This window comes from Solanum dulcamara, chromosome 8 (genome assembly GCF_947179165.1).
Source record: "Solanum dulcamara chromosome 8, daSolDulc1.2, whole genome shotgun sequence".
In the NCBI taxonomy this organism is placed as follows: Eukaryota; Viridiplantae; Streptophyta; class Magnoliopsida; order Solanales; family Solanaceae; genus Solanum; species Solanum dulcamara.
Window position 1 is genome coordinate 75,760,568 of NC_077244.1, and position 24,648 is coordinate 75,785,215.

At 30.4% G+C, this 24,648-nt stretch overlaps 2 protein-coding genes across 2 annotated transcripts; one reads left to right on the top strand and one right to left on the bottom strand.

Annotated features, from left to right (window-relative positions):
* Nucleotides 1-1,702: 1,702 nt before the first annotated feature.
* On the bottom strand, nt 1,703-2,606 carry LOC129899386 (protein S40-4-like). Its single transcript, XM_055974335.1, has one exon. It carries the CDS (start codon nt 2,425-2,427, stop codon nt 1,930-1,932), a length of 498 nt encoding a protein of 165 aa, XP_055830310.1. The 5' UTR covers nt 2,428-2,606; the 3' UTR covers nt 1,703-1,929.
* Nucleotides 2,607-9,360: 6,754 nt separating this feature from the next.
* On the top strand, nt 9,361-10,174 carry LOC129901017 (60S ribosomal protein L12). Its single transcript, XM_055976122.1, has one exon. It carries the CDS (start codon nt 9,449-9,451, stop codon nt 9,947-9,949), a length of 501 nt encoding a protein of 166 aa, XP_055832097.1. The 5' UTR covers nt 9,361-9,448; the 3' UTR covers nt 9,950-10,174.
* The last annotated feature ends 14,474 nt before the right edge of the window (nt 10,175-24,648 follow it).

Consider the following 24,648-nt stretch of genomic DNA (forward strand, 5'->3'; position numbering starts at 1 on the left):
TAAAAACTGTAATTATTTTTAGTAAATAGCATACTTATAGTTATTCAAATTTAATAACCATATAATTATAATTATTTATGTAAGTGTTTTTAAAAAAAAGAGATGTAATTTCATCTCAAGTGGTCCCAGAATCCCAGCAAGTCATTTCATTAATCTTAAATTGAGATGCTAAAGATTAAAATACTTTCCAAGGAAAATAATATATCACTTCTTTAAAAAAATCAAATTAAAAAGAAAAACATATCATATAAAATACGACTGATTAAAAATGAAATTGCGTCTAATGCGAGAAGTCAGGTAACTTATAGGCGACACATGGAGGCATCTTTCTAATTAATAATAGTATCTAACATGACAGCTCTTTATCTTAGTTAGTGGAAAAGAAACGGCATCAAAGTAGTGGTGTTGAGTTATATACGTCTTTCTTTCGTCGAACAATACTTATCTTTTATTGGTTTTGCATATTTTTTTTAAAATTATAAATAAAATAACGATGATAGCATATCACTTTTTGAATATAATAAATATAATATTAAAAATATATTTTAAAAAACAACCAATTAATATTAAAGATAAATTAGAGATTAAATTAAAATTATCCCTTAATTTCATAAATTAAACAAATATTATTAAATATTTATTTTTAATATAGTAAATAAATAAAAATCAACAGAGAATACGTAAGTATTTTCTAAATCAGGGGCACACCTGTTGGATGTTGCACCCACAGACATGGACCCATTAGTGCAATTCACAAATAATGCATTTTTAGCAATTTATTTATGCATAATTAGCATTATTTGAACTTTGATTTGACATTATATTGATGGAGACACTGAAACGTAACCACCTAAACTATCTTAGCTTCTCACTAATTGTACTTATTCATAAGTGTAGATTAGTATCATGTTCGCACCATGTCTAGCTGAAATCTTTATGCATATCCAGGCTGTGAATAACTTCTAATCCAAAATAATAATTTCTTAACCATAAAGATAGATTAAGGATAAGTTTAATTACTTGCTTTGATAAACTTTTGGATAAAGTATGGATAAACTTCATTTTGGATAATACACAAAAAAATAAGCAAATACTCTTAAATCACTAGATAGACATACTTAACTGGATCGATCTATATATCTTGTTTTACTTGGTCCAAGCAATAAATCTTGGATTAAGGTGGGGATCGGGCTAGTGGATCGAGTAAATTTAGGAAGGAAGATAAGGCGAAAGGCATGCAAATGAATTCAATCGTGGATACTCTTTAGTTAGTAGATGCTCATAATAATTAATTACCCCGTAATTCACTCGCAACTCCATAATCTGAAATTAAATTGAAATTATTCAGAGAGTAATTTGTCTTATGGAAAATTTACAATATCTTCATCATAATTAAGGAATGGAGTTTATACTGGCCCAAGTGGCTTAAGATATTTTAGATTTTCTTCTTCCTTTGTTGTTTTGTGTTCATGTACTCCATTCAAATTGTAACGTCTCTATCAGTGAACTACTTCAGAGCTAAGATGTTCAGATTCTCAAAAACTATTGTCATTGCCGTGTCCGATCCTCCAAAATACCCTAGCTAGTTTTGAAGGATCTAACACATATCAAGAATCCGAGCAACATATCTTTATAGAACAAAACTCGATTATCCATAACAATGGTGGTGTAACAATGGTGTAAAAAGGTGCATTTTGTAATCTGAAACTACCAGCAAATCTGGACAAGATCTCAAAGCTCCATCAATTTTTTGTCTTAATTTGCTCTCAAAATTTCAAAAATAAAATAAAAGTACAATCACAACGCAGTGATGGACTTGATATGTAAATAAACTTCAAGTTAACAAATCACCGTCAAGGAAAGTGAAAAAAAAAGGATCAAAATATGTAAGATTTGAAGAGAAAAATAACAGTATTTGCGACTGTTAGATCAATCCTGGAATCCAGTTTTCTCCCATATAGCATTTCTGACTCTACTCAGATCTCTCCCTTTGAGAGTCCGCCCAACTCCTTCGTGCACGGAAAACGATGCAATCCGTGTCCTCTCTAACTGCTTCGCCAAAAACTCGTGAGGCGGAATCCGATTATCCAAATCATCATCGTCTAAATCATCATCACTATCTCTCCTTCCGCACTCTCTATACTCATCCTTCAGTATCTTCGACCAGTCCGGTACGTTCACCGGCAAAGAAACCGCCATCGCCGCCGCCCCGGAACTTTTTCGATAGTTCTTCGTTTCGCACTGTTTCCTCGAGATCCTTGAACTCGGAGACTTCTTACAGAACTCCGGCGACCTAGAAACCGCCGATGAGTTCCACAAGTCGGATTCGTCGATCTCGAAGACCGAATCAGGAGTCATCGCAACGTCTCGCTGGGTCGATAGGTATCGGTAGTTGGCCGTGGCGAAATAGCTCCTTGAAGCCGCCATTGATGGTATATCGATAGAAGAAATTCAAACAATGGTTAATGTGTATACATACAGACACGTGTATGTATAGAATGAATGTGATGTTGTTGCTCTCTCTTTAAATTTGGATTTAGAAGGTAGTATACTTTGTATCCTTATCTTTTTCTCACTCTCCGTGTTGATGTTCTTTGAGTGATGGAACTGATTTGCTTTTATAAAGGATTTTAATAATGGATAAGATTCTTCTCTTCACGTCTCATTTCTCCGTCTCTTCTTTTTTCTGTATTCACCGTTATACCCCTACAAAAATCATCAAAATGCCACGTTATAATTTGGATTTATCCATTCTATGGACCCCACGCTCAAAGATGAACATACAGTTGCTGATGTGGACTCTTACCTCCATTTCCCGTAAATTATTATATTTTAGAACTAAAACTCAAAAAAATTACATAGAAATTTTATCAAAAAATAAAATAACTTTTATGACCGTGAAATTCATTCTTAGAATCAAGAGTGCAACCTTCGAAAGTCATGGACATTTCTCGACTATTACTTTTACTCATATATCACTCTTAATTTACATGTTGTAGTATGCTTCGAGCTTGAATCTAAATTATAGTTTCTTAATTATTTCGTTCCACTTAAAACTAAGACCTAGGGCAAAATGCAATTGTCTAATTGAAATGCATTTATGTACTCACATTATTTGTCACCCTCGCATTTGCTTTAGAATGGTTCATCCTTGTTTAATACTTCTAATAGGAGTTTTTTTCTTCCTTATTTGGTCAAGCAGTGCGCCTAAATTATGCCAAGTACAGTCTCAACAACTTTTGTCTTTCTTTCTTTCAAAATAGAGCTAATTTTTCAATCGATCACTCAAACAACAATTTTTATATCATAATGTCATTCAATTTTATTTTATAATACAAAACTCACTCACCTAATAATAATTAACTTAAAATTATGTAACTCAACTTTCTTTTATAACAAATAACTCATTCACTTATTATCATTTCACCTACAAATCACTCATCTAATATATTTTTTCTTCTATTTTCAATAAAAAAAATTGAAATAAATTTGATTATATATTAGACTGATTTCTAATTTTCTTTGTAAGATTTGATTTAAGTATGAATATCTTTTTTGGACAATTTAATTTTTTCAAATATCATTTTTTTTTTTATATCCAAACGGACCAACTAAATCCGCCCCTAGTTTTCTTTTTACAATGCACCAAAAACAAAGAACAAGGAAAAGAATGTACCCAAATTTGACTCTTTTTCCCCCCAAAAAAACGAGAGCAAAAGGGTATTTTGGTAACATGGACTTGTTTTCACCTGGTCAGTTAATAAGGCCCTCAAGATTGTCAGCTACTTTGGCTTGACACGCGGCCCCTTGCAACACACCAAAATTATAAGGGAGGTGGGCCCAGCTTAAGTAGCCCCAAAGCCACAAAAATGAATTTGGATATAGCGGGGAGCTTGTGCCAGCTGTTTTTTTTTGGCTTGCATCGTTCCACCTCGTGAATATCTCGCGCTACCAAACATTGTATCATGGCTCATATTCCGTCCCGGTTCGACGTAAGATATTATTTGACTTTAAATTCACAAATATTCTTGATAATTTCTAAAAATATTTTACTGTTTTAAAAAAATAATATTTTATACTCGTAAATTTTTAAAATTATTAAAAATATTCATAAATTTGTGTTATTATTTTATAATAAACATATTTCGTTTTAAAAAAAATCTTATAACATAATTAATAACAATCGACAACAACAAAATAACAATATGAGCTAGAATAATACATTAATTGAATTAAAAATAAATTATTCTTTTTTTTTTCAATCTAATCACTCAAACTATTCTTTTTCGGAGAAAGTAATAACAAACTTTTCTTTTATAAAATCTTTCCACGTTCGACAAACAATCTCTTTCCGACAATAAATGATGGTTTTATTGGGTAATTTTTAAATTTTTAAAACTTCTCAAGTTCTAATTTTTTTTAGAACTTGAAAATTTGGGATATTTGCCAAATATATTTGTTAATTAATGACAAATTATATGGCTAAACATTAATTTTCAAAAACAAATTCTAAGTTTTTTTCAAAAATTATTTGGGGTCAAACGACACCTAATACTACGCGTGTGACTAAAGTTTTATATTGATAAGTAAAAATTAAATATTTTTTCATTTTAAAACAATTAATATTTTAATTATTTTTTTATTTCAAAATAAGTAACGCTTTGTGATTTCACGAAGGAATTGATCTCTTTTCTTTAACAAAAAAAATTATCCTCGTTTATATAACCTAGAATAATTAATTAGTTTTTTTATGTAATTAAAGGTAAGATAATAATAAAAACTTTATTTAATCATCTATATGTCAATAAGATACTCGAAGCTTTGAAGATAATACATAAGAAAGAGTTATTGACCTTTTAAGATTATAAAACATCATTTTCCCATTGTTTTAGACCAACAATCGATATTATAATCAACTATTCAATGAGATAAGTATAGAGATGTTGTTGTGAAAACGAGGAGCCTGACATAGTGCCTTTACTCGTCTACATGTCAATTTACTATATTCCTTATGTTTTAAAAAAATGGTCTAATTTGATTTGACACGAAGTTTAAAAAAATAAAAAAAAAAAATTTAACTTTTTAATTTTAAATTAAAATTCTATTAAAAATATTAAAATGCCAGTAAACTTAAATATGTTATGTGGAAAGCTGAAATTAAAGTTACTTTAAAAAAAATAAAAATGGGATCATTCTTTTAAAAAATAGTACTGAGACTTAAGAGTACTTAGATTTGGTTCTCTATTTACAAGAAGGTATTTTCTGTAAAAAGAAGGTAATTTATTTTACCTAACAAAAAAGCAAAAGGACTGAAAGGGTTTTTTGAGTCAGCAAGAAGTCAAAACTGTCCATGAAAATCCATGAAATTTTATTTGTTGGATTATCTTCTTGTTAGTCGTGGAATAAAATTAAAAGAGACTTTTGAATTATCTATTTGAGGATTTAGGACACAAGTTTTAAAAATTGGGTAAAAGGGACTCTAGTATAATTTGGTATTAATGGATTATGCTAATTTTAAAAAGAATATTTTTATACACCCCAAAATTTTGCAATTTACAAGCAGGCCCAACATATAAGAGGGTTGTTTAGCCAAAAGGGCAACAAACAATTTCCAGAAAATCTGCTCATTTTTTTAGCGGGAGCAGCAGCAGCAGTCCTTCCCACATTCATCTTCGTCTTCTTCCATATCTTTTTTTTTTCAATCTCAACACATTTCAGCCTTTCAAACGCCGATGTTTAAACATTTGTCTAAACAATTAACAAATATTTTCATATCTCGATCTCCAAAATAATTAGCAAATATTTTCATATTTCTCCAAACAACAAGCTGATATTTAAATTATTCTCATTGTTTTAACTAAAGAATCATAAAAAACACCTAAACAACTTAGAGTTGTTTAAATATCTTCTGGTTGTTTGAACTAAATAACTTTTGGTTGTTTAAACAATTTTTGATTGTTTAAACAACTTCTGCTGTTTGAACTAAACAACTTAGGGTTGTTTAAACAACATCACTTGGTTGCTTGAACAACTTCTGTTTATATAAACAACATATCCTCTCCTCTCTTCTCTTCTCTTTTCATTTTTTTTAAAAATAATTTTCACAATCAAATCGAAGTGAAAGAATTGGGGAAAAGAAAAGAGAAGAGAAGAGAGGAGAGGAGGACAGAGAAAGAGGAAGAAATGCATTTAGAAATTAAAAGAAATAAATTTTGATCTTTTAATTTTTTACCCTAAGTTTATAAATATTTTAAATCAACGCCATCTCTTCATAATTAATCCCTAATTAAATATTTATAACAAAAGAAAAAAAAGAAATAAAAATCCTTTATCCTTTATTCCACCCTCAAATAATCCTTTTAGCTCATTTTCCGGTACTTAGTAGTTAATTTATTTTTTACTTTTTGAAGTAAAGTTGGTCTTCTTCCACAAGAGTGTCAGGTTTATTTCATATATATGATGAGGTTTAGTTTCTCTTTATGTCACTATTGACTATTGAGCATTTAAATTGGGATATATTAGCCGTATACTCTCTTCATCCCAATTAGTTGTCAAACATATTTTAAAAAGTATTTTTTAATTTAACTTATTTTTAAAGCTAAATTAAATTAGATTAATTAAATATTTTATATTTTAAATTTTAAAATATTCAATAACTACACAATAAATCAAAATTCAAATGATTTTAACCCTTGAAAAGCAAAACATATCATAATAACATATAATATAGCACAAATGGAGTATTATTTAGCATGGCTAAAAGCATAATTCGATGTAATGATTTGACGATGCCAAGTTGGGAGATTAACGTATCCTCCCTCAAATTAACCACATGTATATCTTTTAACAGGAGGATAAATATACATGTAACTATGTAATTTTGGTAAAAGAATATCTCCTACCTCATGTAAATTGGGATAAAAATCTCAAATTGATTTTTGAAGTATGCTATAAATGCAAGAATAACATATCCAACGTAAATATGATATAAATATGCATTCTCTTACGAACTCACCCGAAAAAAATCTTGAATATTTGTTTTTAAAACTTAAAACCCTTAAAGTCAAATATATATTAAAAATATCTTTACAATTGCATCAAAGATTGGCAAATGATTTGTACAGAAATTTATATCTCTACCAGCACAAAAATTGTAAGTGATTCCTTTTTATTGGCCTAAACTTTTGGCGCAGTTATATTAACTAGTGAATCCATGGACACTACTAAAAAAAAGTCACTATTTTTCATTCAAAAATGTTAAGTTATTATTTTCATATATTTTTGATTGAATCAGTGAGAAAAAAATAATGTTCAGTGATTATTTTCCCCCAATGGTAGACCATCTCCCCCCGACCCCCCACCCCACACACCCCAAAAAAAATTAAAAAAATGATAGAACAAGTTATGGACTTAAACGCAATTATTAATGGGACGGACCACCAGCCCAGCTAGCTAGGCTAGCAGCGTGACGCTTGTGGAATTGTCTATATATGACTATGACTTTGGCAAAAAAGTACGAGACATCATGTGGTTGAAAAAGAACTAACAAAAATAAAGAAGAAAGCCGTGTTTCACCTGCTTTTTAAGTTAGTTTAAGTTTGTAATTACTGCTACAACTTGGAAATTTTTTGGTACAGATATGCATATAATAATAATAATGTGACAACTACTTGAAATTGAAAGACTCACATGCATGCTCAAAGAAATTGTAGGGTTGCATGGTTCATTTGTTGACGTTCTGTTGACTCTTGTTACATGCATGCCACTCTCATTTCACTTTGAGTAACGCCAAAATTCAGCTTATAACCGATGTTTGATTCATATTTTTTCATATGCACAGCCATACGTTTACATTACTTGCGTATTTGATTTGGTCTCGAAGCAAGCTTAATCTCTTACGTATGTGTCACTGTATATAGTGTTCAAACTATAACTGCATGTATTTCGTGTTGTTATATAGAAGCTGACGGCAATGAGCTTAGCAATTTGTATCCATTAACCAAACTATAATACTACTATTTGTGTTCGCAAAGTGATATATAAAAGACAAATTCGAGTCAAATGTGACGTTAGCAATCCTAGTCTTATCTCCTAATCAATTAAAGCTAAAAAAAATATGTGTAAATAATACATATTGAGATTTGTTTTGCTTGATGGATTTTTAAGCTACACTGTAGTCCAGCAAAGTCCACAATACTGATCACTCGGGTAGATGGTTTGGAAATGAGTTTGGCAGGTATCACATTCTGCACAAATAATATCATGTTTGGTGGTTGGTCAGGAGGTTTGATTTGCTATTTTAAGATTCACATAACTAACACATGAATTAGTTATGAGAAAATCTATAAATTATTGTATATATGATAAAAGATAATATAAATAATATTTTATAAATAATTAATATATGAATAAGTAAAATCTGTATAACTCTATGAGCTACCAAACCTTAGCGGATAAATCCTTTTTTAGCCCGCTTGTTAAATAGGAGTGTACAAGCCGAATCGTCAAGTCAAACAGAAGCAATGAACCAAATTAAACCGACTTGTGGTTTGATTTGGCGTTGAAAAAAATAAACCGATCATTGTTGATTTGGTTTGGTACTAATTGAAAAAAGTCAAACCGAATCCAAACCAAACCAACATAATACATATATAATTTTATTTTTTATACACAAAAAAATATTTATTATAATGTGTTTTGTAAGTATTTTTTAAATTAGTTTATAACTTCTAATGTTTACATATATTATTTCATACTTGGGCTTGTAATATGACTAAAAAATTGACATGTGTTGTATTTTTTTGTGAGTTTTTAATATGTTTTCCTAAGATAATGTCTTGAAGATGACATTGTACATCTTATTTTTTCAATTTTATTTATTCAAGTGTATTTAATATGTCATTAAGCAATATAATCACATGATCAAGAAAATAAACGCTTCAATTTGATCTATTTTTCAATCACGGTGTAATTATAAAAAAATCGAAAATAACCGAATAACCGAGAAAAACGACTAAAATCGAAATCGATAAAACTGATATTAGATTGATTTTATTTGGTTTATAAGTTTAATAAACCGACATAATTGATTTTGTTATTTTGTAATGAAAAATCAAACCAAACCGACCTATGTACACTCCCAGAATTAAATATGATAAGACCCCAAGCCCACGAGAGAATCAGAAATAAGTTCGGCCCAAATAATGGATTGCTTTGTAGCATACAAACAGTAGGCCCATGAAAGGTAAATGTCATTAGAAGAAATTAAACCCAAATATTCAAATACTTTTTAGTTTCAATATTCAGGCCCATAAAGGGTAAACAGGACATTTCAAAAATCTTTGCAAAACCCTAATTGTATATATTCAATTTCATCACACTCGTCACTGCCTCGACGCAGCACACCAAAACCTCAACCCTAGCTCATTCCTACTTCTTCTCTGTCAAAATGCCGCCAAAGTTCGATCCATCTCAGGTTGTCGAGGTTTTTGTCCGAGTCACCGGAGGTGAAGTCGGAGCTGCGAGTTCACTCGCTCCCAAAATCGGTCCACTCGGTCTTTCCCCAAAAAAAATCGGAGAAGACATCGCAAAGGAAACCGCAAAGGACTGGAAGGGTCTCCGAGTCACCGTCAAACTGACGGTGCAGAATCGTCAAGCTAAGGTATCTGTTGTTCCCTCCGCCGCCGCACTTGTCATCAAGGCGTTGAAGGAGCCGGAACGTGACCGGAAGAAGACGAAGAACATCAAACATAACGGTAACATCTCACTGGATGACGTCATTGAGATTGCTAAGGTGATGCAGCCTAGATCTATGGCGAAGGATTTGAGTGGAACTGTGAAGGAGATCTTGGGAACATGTGTATCTGTTGGTTGTACGGTAGATGGAAAGGACCCTAAGGATTTGCAGCAAGAGATTTCTGATGGAGATGTGGAGATTCCTCAGGATTAATTGATGAGATAGGAGGGAATTATGAACTGATGATTCCGTTGATGGAGGTTATGTTCTGATTTTGTTCTTATATTAATTTTTATGTTATTTGGTTTTGAGTAATGTCATCGAGGATAATTTTGATATAATTATGACGAGTAAACTTTGAGATTTTTTTTTGTTTGATAATGTAGTTTGAATTTGGTTTTTCTCGATGAATTGCTTTATCTAGTGTGCTATTTCCTACGTTCTTTTAGTTTATTTTGCTGTTTTTAATTAGTAAAATGTGTTTGGATAATGCTGAGGTTCAAATTCTAACTCATAATTAGCTACTTTGAAAAGTATTGAAGAAGCTTGAATTCTTTCTATTGAGAACTCTGTACATTGGTTTGTCCCTTTGTTTTTTGTAAAAGAGTTTCTGCATGCACTAATCTACTTGGTAGAAGAATTGGTATATTTTCATAAACTGCGGCTAAACTTCCAATTCTGAGATACAATGGCATCATGATTACTCTAACCCAATTTTGGGTTACTAGTCATTCCTCAAAATTTATTTGCTACCTCTGATGGTACATCTTCGCACTCTTTATGCCAGTTCTTTTTGGTCACTCTCTTTACTTCTCTGGACATTAAGTTTTATAGTCGGGCAAACCCACGAAAACCTGCAAGGCTTTTGCACCGCCCCGTATAGCATAATTTTTTTGTCCCCCAACCCCCGGGCCCTAACATTATGTACAAAAACACCTTTTTTCAGAAATTCATGCTAAAAGTGAAGTTTTTCCTAGTAATCGATTCACACCTTGCAAAATGTGCTTTCCATATATCAAGCTTCACGGTTTGGATACCTTCACCAATATCAAATACTTCAATCCTCTAGTTAGGATCTTTGGCATCAATTTATTCTCTACTTTTAGTCACGTTTCATAGTATTCATAGGCAACCCATAGCTAATCTTCTCCTTTATCAGGAACCTACTCTACTTGATTGAAGCAACAGCAACGAAATTATTGAATGACTGCTAACGGTTTTACCGAACCTAATTAACTGATGAAATGTTTGGTCTAGGGAGGGTAGAAGGTACGCATATCTTACTACTACTTCGTGGAGGTAGAGGGGTGTTTCCATATAAAACCAAAAAAATTAGATATATCTAAACGAGATGAAACCTCCCAGAGGTGAGGTGAGGTGAGAGAAGGGGCAAGGAGAGGACCAAGTTGTCACTACATAATGTTAGAAATAGAGCAAGTTCAAATCTTGCAAGATAGGAAACAGAGCAAAGATCAAGTTCAAATCTTGGTGAAACATTTGCCACTACATATTGTTAGAAACAGAGGAAGGACGAAGTTCAAATCTTGCAAGATTCGAAACCTAAAAAAGAACAGCATGAACAGTCTGTTTAAGTTCAAGAAGGAAAAAAACAACCCGCGTACCCCGCCCTGTATGTTTTTTTTTTTACAAAAATATTTTGTACCTGCCCAACCCGATTGCAATCCCTATTCACAGTAGATTATCAAATTAATAAAATTCTTATTCTTAAATGGATATAGATGATCATTTCCTCTTCCTCTGGGTGCTAGCAGTCACTGTATGGTTAATAATAAAAGGTGCAGCAGAAATGCTTTAAACCCACTAAGGTCAAGTTTAACTAGAGTCTCAGAAAATAGGTTATATAATGTTTTAACAAATTGTTTTTCAGTTTTTGTGATTTGTATAGACGTTGCCCTATAAGATAATTAGATCCTTTGTGATCTTCAGATGAGTTCAATTATTTCAACTTTTACATTTCAACTTTGATTCAACTTAATTCCTTTCTTGTTTTATGGCAAAGCACTTAAACTTGAGACTCCACATTTCAAGAGGGGATATTCTGTGTGTTTGATGTGGATTGTAGCTACGAACACATGTGCCAACGTGGGTTTGTTTAGCGGGCTACTTTGAACCGTCCTTTATCTCCACATTTAATCGGAACTAGTGGCATTAAGTTCCATGGATTTTGAAACTCAAGTCTTGCCTCATTCCACATGAGTTACGTAGGATTGAATTCGCTATTTGTTATTTTGGTGTCAACAATATTTTGGGAGTGGCCTGCTTTAATTACACGTCAGGATCACAGTACTGTTACTGCCAAATGGCATCAAACAACAATTTGCTTCAAGCAGCCGCTGAATCACCATTATTATTTTTATTATTATGACTACGTGTTTCATTTCTTCTTTAGGAAGAATTAGAATATCTTTCACATCCTTTCCTCTTCCATTGCAAATCATGATTTTTAAGTTTCTTAACATCATCGAATCAAAGTAATTGATCATTCTCTTCTTGGATACAACAACTGGCGTGCTCGTCCTTGTATCTTCTTGTTTTAATTGTTTGTGCTTGATCATGTACCTAAGATATATATATGACTTACCTGAGCATGTTAAATGGATACTTGACCAAACTAAATAACTCAAAGGAGGACAATTGTCAAAGTCATGTAAGAAGTCACAGAATCTCATGAACGTGCACAATCTCCAACCAAGAGTATATTCACAACTAAAGCTTATGATTAATCAAATACTTGAATATGAGGCCTGAATTGTCAATACCATCGGTGATCTCGAGTCTATATTTTCAGATTTTTTCCTTTCTTATCAGTTTTGTATATAAATCGAAATATTTAGAAAAAAATGTGACAATTTCTTAAATTGTGATTATGATTTATATCTTCTTTATGTTAAAAATTGATTGAAAGCAATATTCATATTTGTCCTAACAAATTTAAATAATGTTGAGTGAATTTATTATATAAAGTTGAATCAAGTTTAGAGAAGCGTCGTCAATGTATATGACCAAATAAAATAAAGGAAAAACTACACAAAATGGACCCTTTAAATAAATTATTTATCACTTCATATCCCACCCCACAATAATCCATTCCCGTACCCATTTGACCCAAATTAATTACCCCTATACCCCTTTAATTATTTTTAAATTGGCGCGCTGACATCATCATAGAGGATTAAGCTTTGTCCCACATGATATCGATATGAAATCAACATATCGACGGAGTATCACAAAGAATATATTTACTAATTAATTTCATAAATAAGATTGTGATTTTAATAGTTTTCTCTTAATTGTTGTATTTTTATTTCTTAAAAAAAGAGCTCAATCCTATATGATACCGATAATGTATCAATATATTGTTATGGTATTATTGAGGATTTTATAAGTGTCTCATTAAGAATTTTCAATATCATGATAATATACGAATATACTGTAATAACGAATGACTTAGAAAAATCTTTATGATATCATCACAGTATATACTGTGATGGTATCATTCAACATTTCTATGAAACGATCCTTAATGATTATATGAAACGATCCTTTATGATACCACGCCTGTATATGATGGTTTCATGAAAATGTAGCGGAAGGACTGAAGTAGATATCAATGATATCATGAAAGTATATAGATATACTGTAGTGGTATCATTAAGAATTGAAGCAGCCTCAATGATATCATATCAGTATATTGATACTGCAACGGTATCTTGATCGTGAATCTCATGTATTTGAGGGATATGAATTGTAAAGAAGTATTTATCTATAATAATTTTACTTTTATGGAGCATAGGCTTAATTTTGCCTAAAATAAATGATAACCTCACATATTATTGACTTAATTAATAGTGTCTCTAGCGCAATAGAGTATGGTTTTATTAGTATATGACCTAACAAATCAAGCATAGGATACGTCTAGAGAAGTGCAACAACACACACACACACAAAAATAAGATATTTCTAGAAGGTACATACGTGTCAAGAATACATAACAGGGAGTTTTCTATATTCAGTTCAGTCACCCTCTTTCGAACAAACTGATGGGGGCATTCCACCAAACAATAATTCATAATTTTTCACATGCCTTCTTTGGTGCTTCCTTTGTTCTTTTCTCTATTTATTATGGCATTCTACACACGTGGAATCCCATAACACCGTACACGTACTCTCTAGTTCTTGATATTTTCAGCTTCCTCTTCCTATATATAAAATAAACCCCCCTCCAAATATTTTTGGTAAAATATTCCTCAAAGCCAATTGATCATTTTTTTTCCTTTTGTTTCTTACACTCTAAGGTGAAAGAGTCCTATTTTTATACCAATATAACAATGGCGAAGAAGATGGTGAATTTGAAGCCTTGGATTGAGGTTGCCCCTTCACTTTTTGTTTTCCCACAAAAAAATTCTCATACTCCAAAATTGGAGACTATTAAAGAAGATGATAGAGCTGAATTAGGCCAAGATAATGGAGATGATAAATAATTAAATTTTCCTATCCTTTTCTTTTTGGTTTAAGGGGAGAAGGGTACGTAGGGTAAAATTCACAATCTCAGGCCGAATTAATCTTATGGCCATGATGGATCGTATTACTAGTTATTATTTGTTAACTCTTCTGTTTCTATTTATGGAATAGAATGTTTATTTTATATAATCTCAAAAAGAAGATTTCACTTTTCTTTTCGCTCTTATAATTTTGCTATATGTATTTTCTCATTCTCCTTTTATATCAATCTCCTTCGAAACGTTATACTTGAGTTGACATGTATTGAAAATAACCTTCGTATCTTGTCTTACTTAATTTTATTTATGAAATTATATTAAATATATTAGAAAAAATATTTCAGAATATTGCGTTACTTTAAAAGGCTAGTGAGAAGAATCCCGTGCTATGCACGAGCTCGAGTTCAATAGATGTTTATAAATTTATTTATTTTAACTGATGTTAATTAAATAATATTAAAGTTTATAATCTAAATTAATCTAGATAAATGATGAAGTTGTCCTCCCCGTAAGCAAGATTGTCAATGAATAGTATTTAATTTAAGTGCAGTGGTGTGGTGTGGAATCAATTTGTGGTCAGGTTCATTCGATATAAAATTACATTATATATATTTGATTAAAATAATATATATATATATATATATTAGATGTCGAATTTTTTGATTAATTAGTAAATTTATTTTTTTATATTAATTGGTAAAGTTGTCTCGATATGATCGAAGGTCACGGTTTAAGTCTTGGAAACAGTCTCTGACATAAATGCAAAGTAAAACTGCGTATAATAGATCTTCGTGGTAGGACTTTTCTTCGAATTCTGTGCATAGTAAAAATTTTAGTGCACCAAACTATCTTTTTTTAATTAAAATTCTGATTCTGTAATTTATATTTGATTAAATAAATTTTGAATTTATGATTAAAATAATTGATGACATTGATAAAACATGTCAACAATTAGCCGTCTGCTTCAGCAAATGCAATAATGCATAGCACGTGAAATTGACGTGGGATCCAATTTTTCAGCAAATACACACGAAATGACCAAACTGTCCTCAGGAGCAACCAAACATTGTCAACGAAAGTGGTGTCTGGTTCAGCACAGCTCCACTCCCACTTTCTTATATAGTATATAATAAAATAATAATAAGGACGAAAATTCAAATGGAAAGTCTACTTTCAGCATTTATATCATCAATCCGCGGAAAAAGTCATTTTTTCCCGATTTGAGTAAAAATGTTTTCAATTCTTTTTCCTGTCGATTCAAACATAAAAATTGAATTTGTTTTCAAGGAATGTATTTTTTAGTACTTTCAATTTTCAAGGAATATATTTTTTAGTACCAATAGGATCTTTTCGTATATTTATTTTTTTATATTTTAAATTAATCTTTATAAAATTATGACACTGTGTACTTAGGGGCGGATCTAGGGGTAGAAGGGGTACACCTGAATCCTTTCATCAAAAAGTTACATTTTATATATAAAATAAATTTTCTATATTTATGTATATACATTTACCTTTTGTTATTTTTTTCTATTTAATTTTCAAAACAGCCAATAGCCCATTGCCTACGACGTTTGTGTTTTATTTGCTTATCGACATATTTTTATTTTTCGAATCCCAGAGTAAAATTTTGGATCCTCACTGTGTGTACTAAGCACACCTAAACCCATTCACTACTCGAAGTGGGATTTATTGATTTGAGAAATGATATTTAAAACAAAATAAATGTCAAAAAGAAAGGCAGGGTAGGGTGGGGGTGTTCTAGATGGCTGCGAAAATATTGCCTTGACGTAGTATATATATTTATAGTAATATAAAACATTTGAAAAATCATGACATGCAGTAGTAAGTGGTTGCCACTTCCCATCACTTTGTCTTATTGCCACCTAATAAAACTAAGGAATTGGTCATGAGATAATAATAGCACTTTAAATACCTCAAGTATTAATAAATATAAATTTTAAACCTTACTATATATAAAACAACACATTTTGATCTTTAATTTGTTAAACTGTCCGTTTTGATCCCTTATACAGAAAATATGTTATGTTTACATTATTTTTAAAATGATCTAATCCTCAAAGATCAATTAACAATACAAACTCAACATACATAATAATACTTAGATCATCAAATTATGTGTAGTACTCCCTATAACTCAATTTATGTGGATTTCAAAAGTCAAATTATTTTTTTATCATGACTATGCCTTTTAAATATTTTAAATTATTAATTATGGTGATTTATAATTTTTTTTATATAGTTTTCAAATATGTAAATTTTATTTTAAACTTAAAGATTCCATGCTCAAATTCATAGTCAAGATTAAAAAAATATATATCTCTCAAATTTTTGAACAACGCAACATAAATTAGAGCAATAGAATCAAATTTCACAAGCAATAGGATCAAAAGTGTACAATTCAATTAATAGGAGGTCAAATTTTCTTAATCATATATTACAACGGCAAAATTATAATTTATTACTATTGGAGGGACTAAATTGGAAATATACCTAGTCTTAAAAGTCAGCCAACAACTCCTCCTGCCCCTTTTACTTTTCCTTGTCCCATGAGGATTAGGAACGCGTTTTGCACACCATTACTTTATATAACAAACACTCCAATCCGCAATTGAGGGTGCAAAAAACCTTTTGGGAAAAACAAAAATTTGATCATCGTTATGTGTCCTTTAAGATTCATCTTGGTGTTTTTTTCGGCATTGATGGCTGGTTATTTAGCTTGGAGGACGGTTCGTTCTTCCGACGATACAGATCTCGCAATTCATGAGGATGAAACGACGAAAACCAAATCGGAGGAAGAGAGACGAGAATTCGATTCTGCTGAGGGGAAATTTCCTTACAAGTTTCAGATGATTCAAAATGGATTTTGGGTTTTTGTGGATATGGCAAGTGGGAAATATTTATGGAGGAATATCAAGTCATTGAATAATGTTGAAAAGACAAATTAAAGAGGTCAGGTCGAATCGATTCTTGTGGCTATGGATGGATGAATTGTATTAAAATTTCTTCTGTTTTAATTTGTAGATTAATAGAGAATGTAAATTAATGAGAAGATTTCTCTTCCTCTTTTGCTGTATTATCATGCAGATCCAAATTAAATGGAAGTCTGTTTTCTGCATTTAACATTTTAGTGAGGGAGTTTGAAAAATAGATAAAATTTGAACCCTAAGCCATTGAGTCAATATTTATTTCGATGGGTAAAATCAGTATTATTGGTTTGATTTATCGATTTTTGATTTTTAAATATGCTATCGATAATCAAACTAATATGATATTTGTTATCAGTTTTTGATTTATTGGTTTTTGATTTTTAATTGTTTGATATTTGATTTAATTAATAAGAAAATGCTTTCAAAACAAATGTGCGATTTTTCCAACAAATTTGACGAGATATAGACATACAACGAATCAAGCAAATTAGATGTTTTTATTGTGAATATTCACAATTCACAATTCTAGCCGTTGTCTAATCCTTGCCGTTATCGTTGCAAACGGTAGCCGCCACCGCTCTTAATTCTTTAGATTTTTGAAGTTGACTTAGTATGATATAGTGGAATAAAATTAAAATAGTAAATTCTTATAGTCGACTTATTAATTTACCTAATAATTCAATATTAAAAAATTAATATTGATCGATAAACTAATAATTTTTTTTATAAAATCATTAAATAATAGTTAACCTAATAATACAATAATAGTAAATTAATAATATTTTTTTCGATTCGATTTATCAATCGAATTAATTTTTGCTCATATATATAATCTTTTGACGAGGATTGAACTCTCTTGTGACCCGCTAGATCAGCCCTTAATTGTTCGAAGTCAAATTATTTAAGACCTTCGAAAACTCCATCAAGGATTTTTTGGTGCTACAAATGAATTAACAATTAAATCATCAACAAATTAGTATGACAAATTAAAATTTCTTTTTATTGAATGAGTTATGTACTATAATGTAATTCCTAGTGTTTGGAAGCTAATGGAAAAGGGTATAAGCGAGGCATACAAGTGGACGATTATATATACAATAATAATTGATTTTGCTTAGCTAAGTACTGGACGGTTCATTGCTGTCACCACTGACCACTTCATCTATTTTTAATACAAAGAGACTTAAAATACTTTGTTTCTTTCTTTTTTCCTTTTTAATTATTTTGCTTTTGCAATCTTGATTAGATCAAACAACCTTTCTTAATCCACTTACTGCAAACGCTAGCTTTATCACAAAATGGTTAATGAGATGAGTTAGGCCTAAAATCTAATTTAATATTCTTTTATTTTAATTTGTGGTGGTATTTTATGAAATACCTTTTTTTGGTTAAAAAAATGAAAACTTTTAAAAATTATGATCTAACACAAGTTTTAGTTTTTTTTGGATTTTATATTATTTCATTAATGTAAATCCATGACCCAAATATAAGTCTTGTAAGATTTCTAATGGATTATCTGCAACTATTTGAAGAAAACGAATATAAAACAAAATGAATGAGCAGAATTTGGGATAAAATGAAGCAACATAAATATAGAAAAAATTATTTAATTTAAAATTTATCTGTCACTAATTTTTACCAACAAAGCAGCAACAAACAAGTTGTCCACCCGGGTGCGGATCCGGAACACACAGCCCAACCAAAATCCCAAGTTGTTGACACGGGCTAACACAATCCGACTTCGTCTCGCAATTACTCGTGAAAACGCAATCCGAAGGGGAATCATCTTTGATTTCTAACATCTCACCTAAAAATAAATAAAAGATGTAAAAGAAAACTCAATTTTTAATTAAAAAACTCAAAATATTTTCTTTTTTCCCTTCAAAAATAGGATAGGGGATTATAAGGTGGAGAATCGAACCCCACCAACAAGTAATCAACCAACTGAACTACACTAAAAGTTTCCAAGTTCAAAAAATCATTTATAAAATAAAAGACCAATTTGTTTTTAATAGAGAAAACTTGAAGATAAACTACTACCTGTGGCTTGAGAAGGAACGAGAAGGAACAAGAAGATGATTAAGAGAGTGACAAATGGAAATTTGAATGAATCCATTTGAGTTTTTCAAATGTTAATGTATGATGAAGATTATTATTTTGAAATGTAAATGTAACCATGCTTTTATATTGTTATTCCATTAATTGTTATTCCATATTCCAAGGTTGTCCCTATTCCATGAATATCTTTATTTTTGAGATTATGCTTTAAACACTTTGCTTATTATATCTATTTAGATACATCTAATATTTATTTTTCTTCTTATATTGGATTGCACTTTAGTTTTTTTTTCTTTTAAAAAAATAGAATTAGAAGAAGAACCAGTTTGGTAAGTAGTGTGTTGGTGACCTTTGATTGGGATTCTCAACATGCATTTTATAGAAAAAGAGCATGTAATGTAGATTATTTTAAATAAAATTTTATAATTACATTTTTTATAATAAATAATTGTCAATAGGATTTTTTTTTCTTTTTATGATCTTTTATGGTTCAAATCCTAATATTTAAACCATTGCATATGAAGGGTAAATTTATCCTTTTCCTTCGGAAAAATGACCGATATGTTAAAAAGATTATAACGTTAGTCAATAAGGACAAACTAGTACAAGAATAGATTTACTTTAACTATATTGAGAGATAATTTGAACCATTTCGTAAATTTGAGGGAAAAAATTTAAACTTATTTTCTTTCGGAAAGTCAAGGAAAAAATTCTGAACTTATTTTCTAGTATTGAGTGGTTCCAAAAAAACAAATTGTTTATACTTGATTATTTTTTAAATAATACATTATCATGAAAATTCTTAAAAGCTAGTCTATATTGATAAATTTGCTAAACACACATGCACATATCCTAATTAACATATAATTTCACCAAACAAAGACTAGATGCAAATCAGATTTATAAACTAATTAAATTAGACCATTTATATGGAAATATTTTTAATTGTTTTTTTTTGACACTGCAGATACTATAATCTATTTATTTTTACTACAAGTTCTGAAACATAAATTGAAATTAACGAACTTCATCATTAACGAGCTTGCCAGGACTTTAGAAGCTCCAACGAGATGCATTTTGAAAATGTTTAAAATTGTGTATTTGTATCAACTATCAACAATTTGACAAAGGAAGAAAAATAGTCTTTAATTGCAAAGTTCTATTAAGAATTTTAAATTACAGTTATTTGAGAAGAATAGTAATCATTAACACGAAACATACTCGATAACAAACTCAATTTTAATACATATTACATCTCATGTTCTCCCCTTTCCACAATTCCAAGTGGATTATTGATCCATTGCCGAATTAGAAATTCAATTTAAAAAAAATTCTAGAATTAATTAAACTTGTGATTGTCGGTGTCTGGTACTCACATTGGAGTCCGATTAAATCCGAATTCACGTCAAAAAGTCTTCCATTAGAAAATAAAGCGCTTTCTAACAAAAGTGACTCTATAACCAGGGACACTCAAAACTTAAATTTCTAATTAAAAATAAATGAGTATTTATCTCTCCACCACGGCCTTTGTTTGTAACTTGTGACTTAAGATGATGGAAATTCAATTGAACCCTTTGGCTCCTTTTAAATCTCCACCAGATCCATCTAATGATGATGCATTATATTTTTCCTCTAAAGAAGTCAAGTGATCATGACTTTTTTTTTCCATTACAATTTGTTCATAATTTTTCTCAATTTATAAGACATTTTTTTTAGATTTTGAGATTTAATCAAAAAAAATTTAATTGTAATTATTTTATATATCTTAAATTATTACTCTTTGTGATTTATAGTAACTTTACATTGTTTTAAATATATAAATTTTATTTTAATAAACTTAAAAATTTGATGCGTGAATTTTGTTTGTCTATCGTAATCCGCACTGTCCGACATAAACTTAAACTGGACAGAGAGAGTATAAAATTGAGTTTTAAAGCATAGCTTTCCGCAGCTGATCCCTAAGTATTCAAATTTAACCTAATTGTTTTTTGAATGATATGAGTTCTGCTTTAGCATGCACTTTCTAGCCACCTCTAAATAAAATATGGACAAGGGTCTAAAATATCGTTGAATTATTAAAAATATTATAAAATGCTCTTCATCCATCTATTGGACATAAAATATCCTTGATATCCACCTTTAGATCCAAAAATGACCTTTTCTTTAACGAAAAAGGGTACGAGAGATATTTTTGTACCATTTTCAATAGTTCGAGGGCATTTTAGGCCCTTTTTCATAATTAAAATTTTGTTAAATAAATTTTGATTTATAATTAATTTTAAATAATTAAATTGTAACCAATAGATGGCCGGCAAGTGTTTTAAAAAATTATTCAATTTATTTAATTAAAATTCTGTTAAAGAAAATATCATTTTTGCACCTAAAGGTGGATGTCAAGAGCATTAATTTTTAGAATTTTATATGATAATCATCCACTTTTAGTTTCAAAAATGACCTTTTTTATCATAATTTTAATTAAATAATTTGAATAATTTTTTCAAACACGTGGCGGCTATCTATTGGTTACAATTTAATTATAAATCAAAATTTATTTAACATAATTTTAATTATATAAATTAAATAATTTTTTTAAACACGTGACGGTCATCTATTGGTTACAATTTTATTATTTAAAATTAATTATGAATCAAAATTTATTTAACATATTTAATTAAATAATTTGAATAATTTTTTTAAATACGTGGCGGCTATCTATTGGCTATAATTTAATTATTTAAAATTAATTATAAATCAAAATTTATTTAATAGAATTTTAATCACGGAAAATGGCCTAAAATGCCCTCGAACTATTGAAAATGGTACAGAAATGCCCTCATGCCCTTTTCCGTTAAAGAAAATGTCATTTTTGGACCTAAAGGTGGATGTCAAGGGCATTTTAGGCCCAATCGATGGATGAGGGGCATTTTTGTACCATTTTCAATAGTTCGAGAGTATTTTAGGCCTTTATGTTACTAGTATTACCAAATAATAGCCATGTTGATGCCTAAGGCCAGCTTTGCTGGTGGATTAAGTCAAAATTATAAAATTCCTAACATAACTAACTTTTTCCATGAAAGAAACTGAGATCACACTAAAATCATGAATTTGGTTTCTTCGTGCAATTCCTCTATTTGATGAATCTATGCTAAGCTATCATATCAGTAATAGAGAGAAAATGATTAAAAATCATTGGCCCTGTAAATTTCTTTCTAACGGATTCTGAATTTTAATCAGCACTTTATTGCTTATACCACAAATAACCTACCATTTTCTATAATTGCGTGCTCCTATAACTTGACTCCGTCCCACCTTATACATGAAAATTTCTAAATTTCTAATAAATTTTAAATTTGAATACATGGGACAGAATTGAACAAAATAGTTTCTCCTGAATAGAAAGACAACAACGATTATTATTAAGGATCAACTTACGAATGTGTGGCACTAGATGATAAATGTGCTTCTCATGATGATCTCATTTGGCTTCACTAGTATTGGTCCTTCCAAGTGTCAAAAGGGTATAGGACTAGGAAAATACAAAGATTGAAACTCAAAATAACTCCAAGGCAAGGTCAATTAGAAGTTTGTGTATAGTCTAAGCAAACCTTTACCTTTAATTTTCAGAAAAATAAGACATGTTTACTTGTCATCTTCTTTCTCTGCAAACTAATGGCAGCAAATCTTATGAACCACATAATATAATCAATGATATTTGGGAGTGATAGTTGTACACCGTTTTCTAATTGAAAGTTGTATTAGTAAGTTTTTATACGAGGTACTTGCGCAAATAATAGGTCTCGAATACAAATCTTGCTGCTATCAAATCAAGTATCACCTCTTTTATAATTTAAACTTTTAGGGGTTGTTTGGTTTGAATACAAGTTATGATGTGATTAGTTATGACGGGATAAATTATGATGGGATTAATTATGATGTGATAAGTTGAGATGGAATTATTTCTTATTGAGTGTTTTGTTTGTTGCCTTCAGAATAATATGCATTATATAAATTTTAAGAATAAATTATTTGTTTACAAAAATATCCTTTATGAATGTGAAAAGTGATGTATAAAAAGGGTTTAAATGGATATTTTTTGTCATTTACCTACTTTATCCCAGGATAAGTTATCCCGGGATTACTATACCACCCAAGATGAGGAATAACTTATCCCGATATAAATTATTAATCCCGGAATAAGTTATTCCGGACTTGCCAACCAAACGACAAATTGAGTGACACTATAATTTAATCTCGGAACTATTTGATGTTATTCTTTATACCAAACCAACCCTTAAATAACACAGTTCAAAATGATTTACTTTACTAAAGGCATAGTCATCGACAATTTATTTATCATTGGGCTCCCTACTTTACCACTATACATTCAAGTCCAAGCAACCATCAATTCATCATTAAATTTCAGCTTATAAAAATTGCACTCAGAAGTCCAGACATCCTAACCTCCTGTGTTCCACTAGTCTATTGGGATCACTTCAAAGAAACAACCCCTAACAAATTCAGAAACAAAATGACATTACAAGTAACTTCTTCTGTCTTGTTGCTTGCTGTTCTTTTCTTTCCATCATTTATTTATTCCCAAGATAGAGCTGTCACTTATGAAAACTCTGTTCCCTTCTCACCAGAAACACACTCATTTTTCCACACTGATACTCAACAGCAAAACACTAGAAATGAGAATTTGTATGATTCATCACAATTAGATAGTTCTGATCAATTTCCTACAACAGCATCAAATGTGCAGTCAAATCTTGCATCTGAAAGTTCATCACCACCAGAAAGTGGTGGGATTCATGGTGGGATGACTGGAATTCCTATTGGTCTTGTGTTTGCTATTCTTTTAGGAATTGGGATTCTCATTGTGGTCATCACACGGAAACGCAACTCGAGTGAAGCTAATAACGCTCAGCTTAATGTTTGATCGATAATACAGATCATAGACAGATGCGAATCTAAGATTTATAGTAAGTGGCTTCTCTAATATATTCGAATATTTTTGGATATGGTACTTATGGATCGACACAAAAGTAGCCGAAGCACTAATTCATCAGTTGAACTCACGCATTGAACTTGACGACGAAGAGACTTTTTGACACTGATGCTTCTGCTCATTTAGCTTTAATACTTGGTTTTATTTAATTCTTTTTCGAGTTCATATGATTCGGGATGTGACTTGTGAGATGTAATAGTATAGAAATATATATACTCTAGTTGAGTCTACTTCAGCCATTTGGCTATGAATTTAGTTTAATTCTATGTACTGACAGTAAAGATTTATCCTTTAGACTATCTGATTAGTATCAAAGATGTTAGTATCATATTGGGAACATCAAACAGTAAATACAGCAAAATCGCGAAAGGAAAT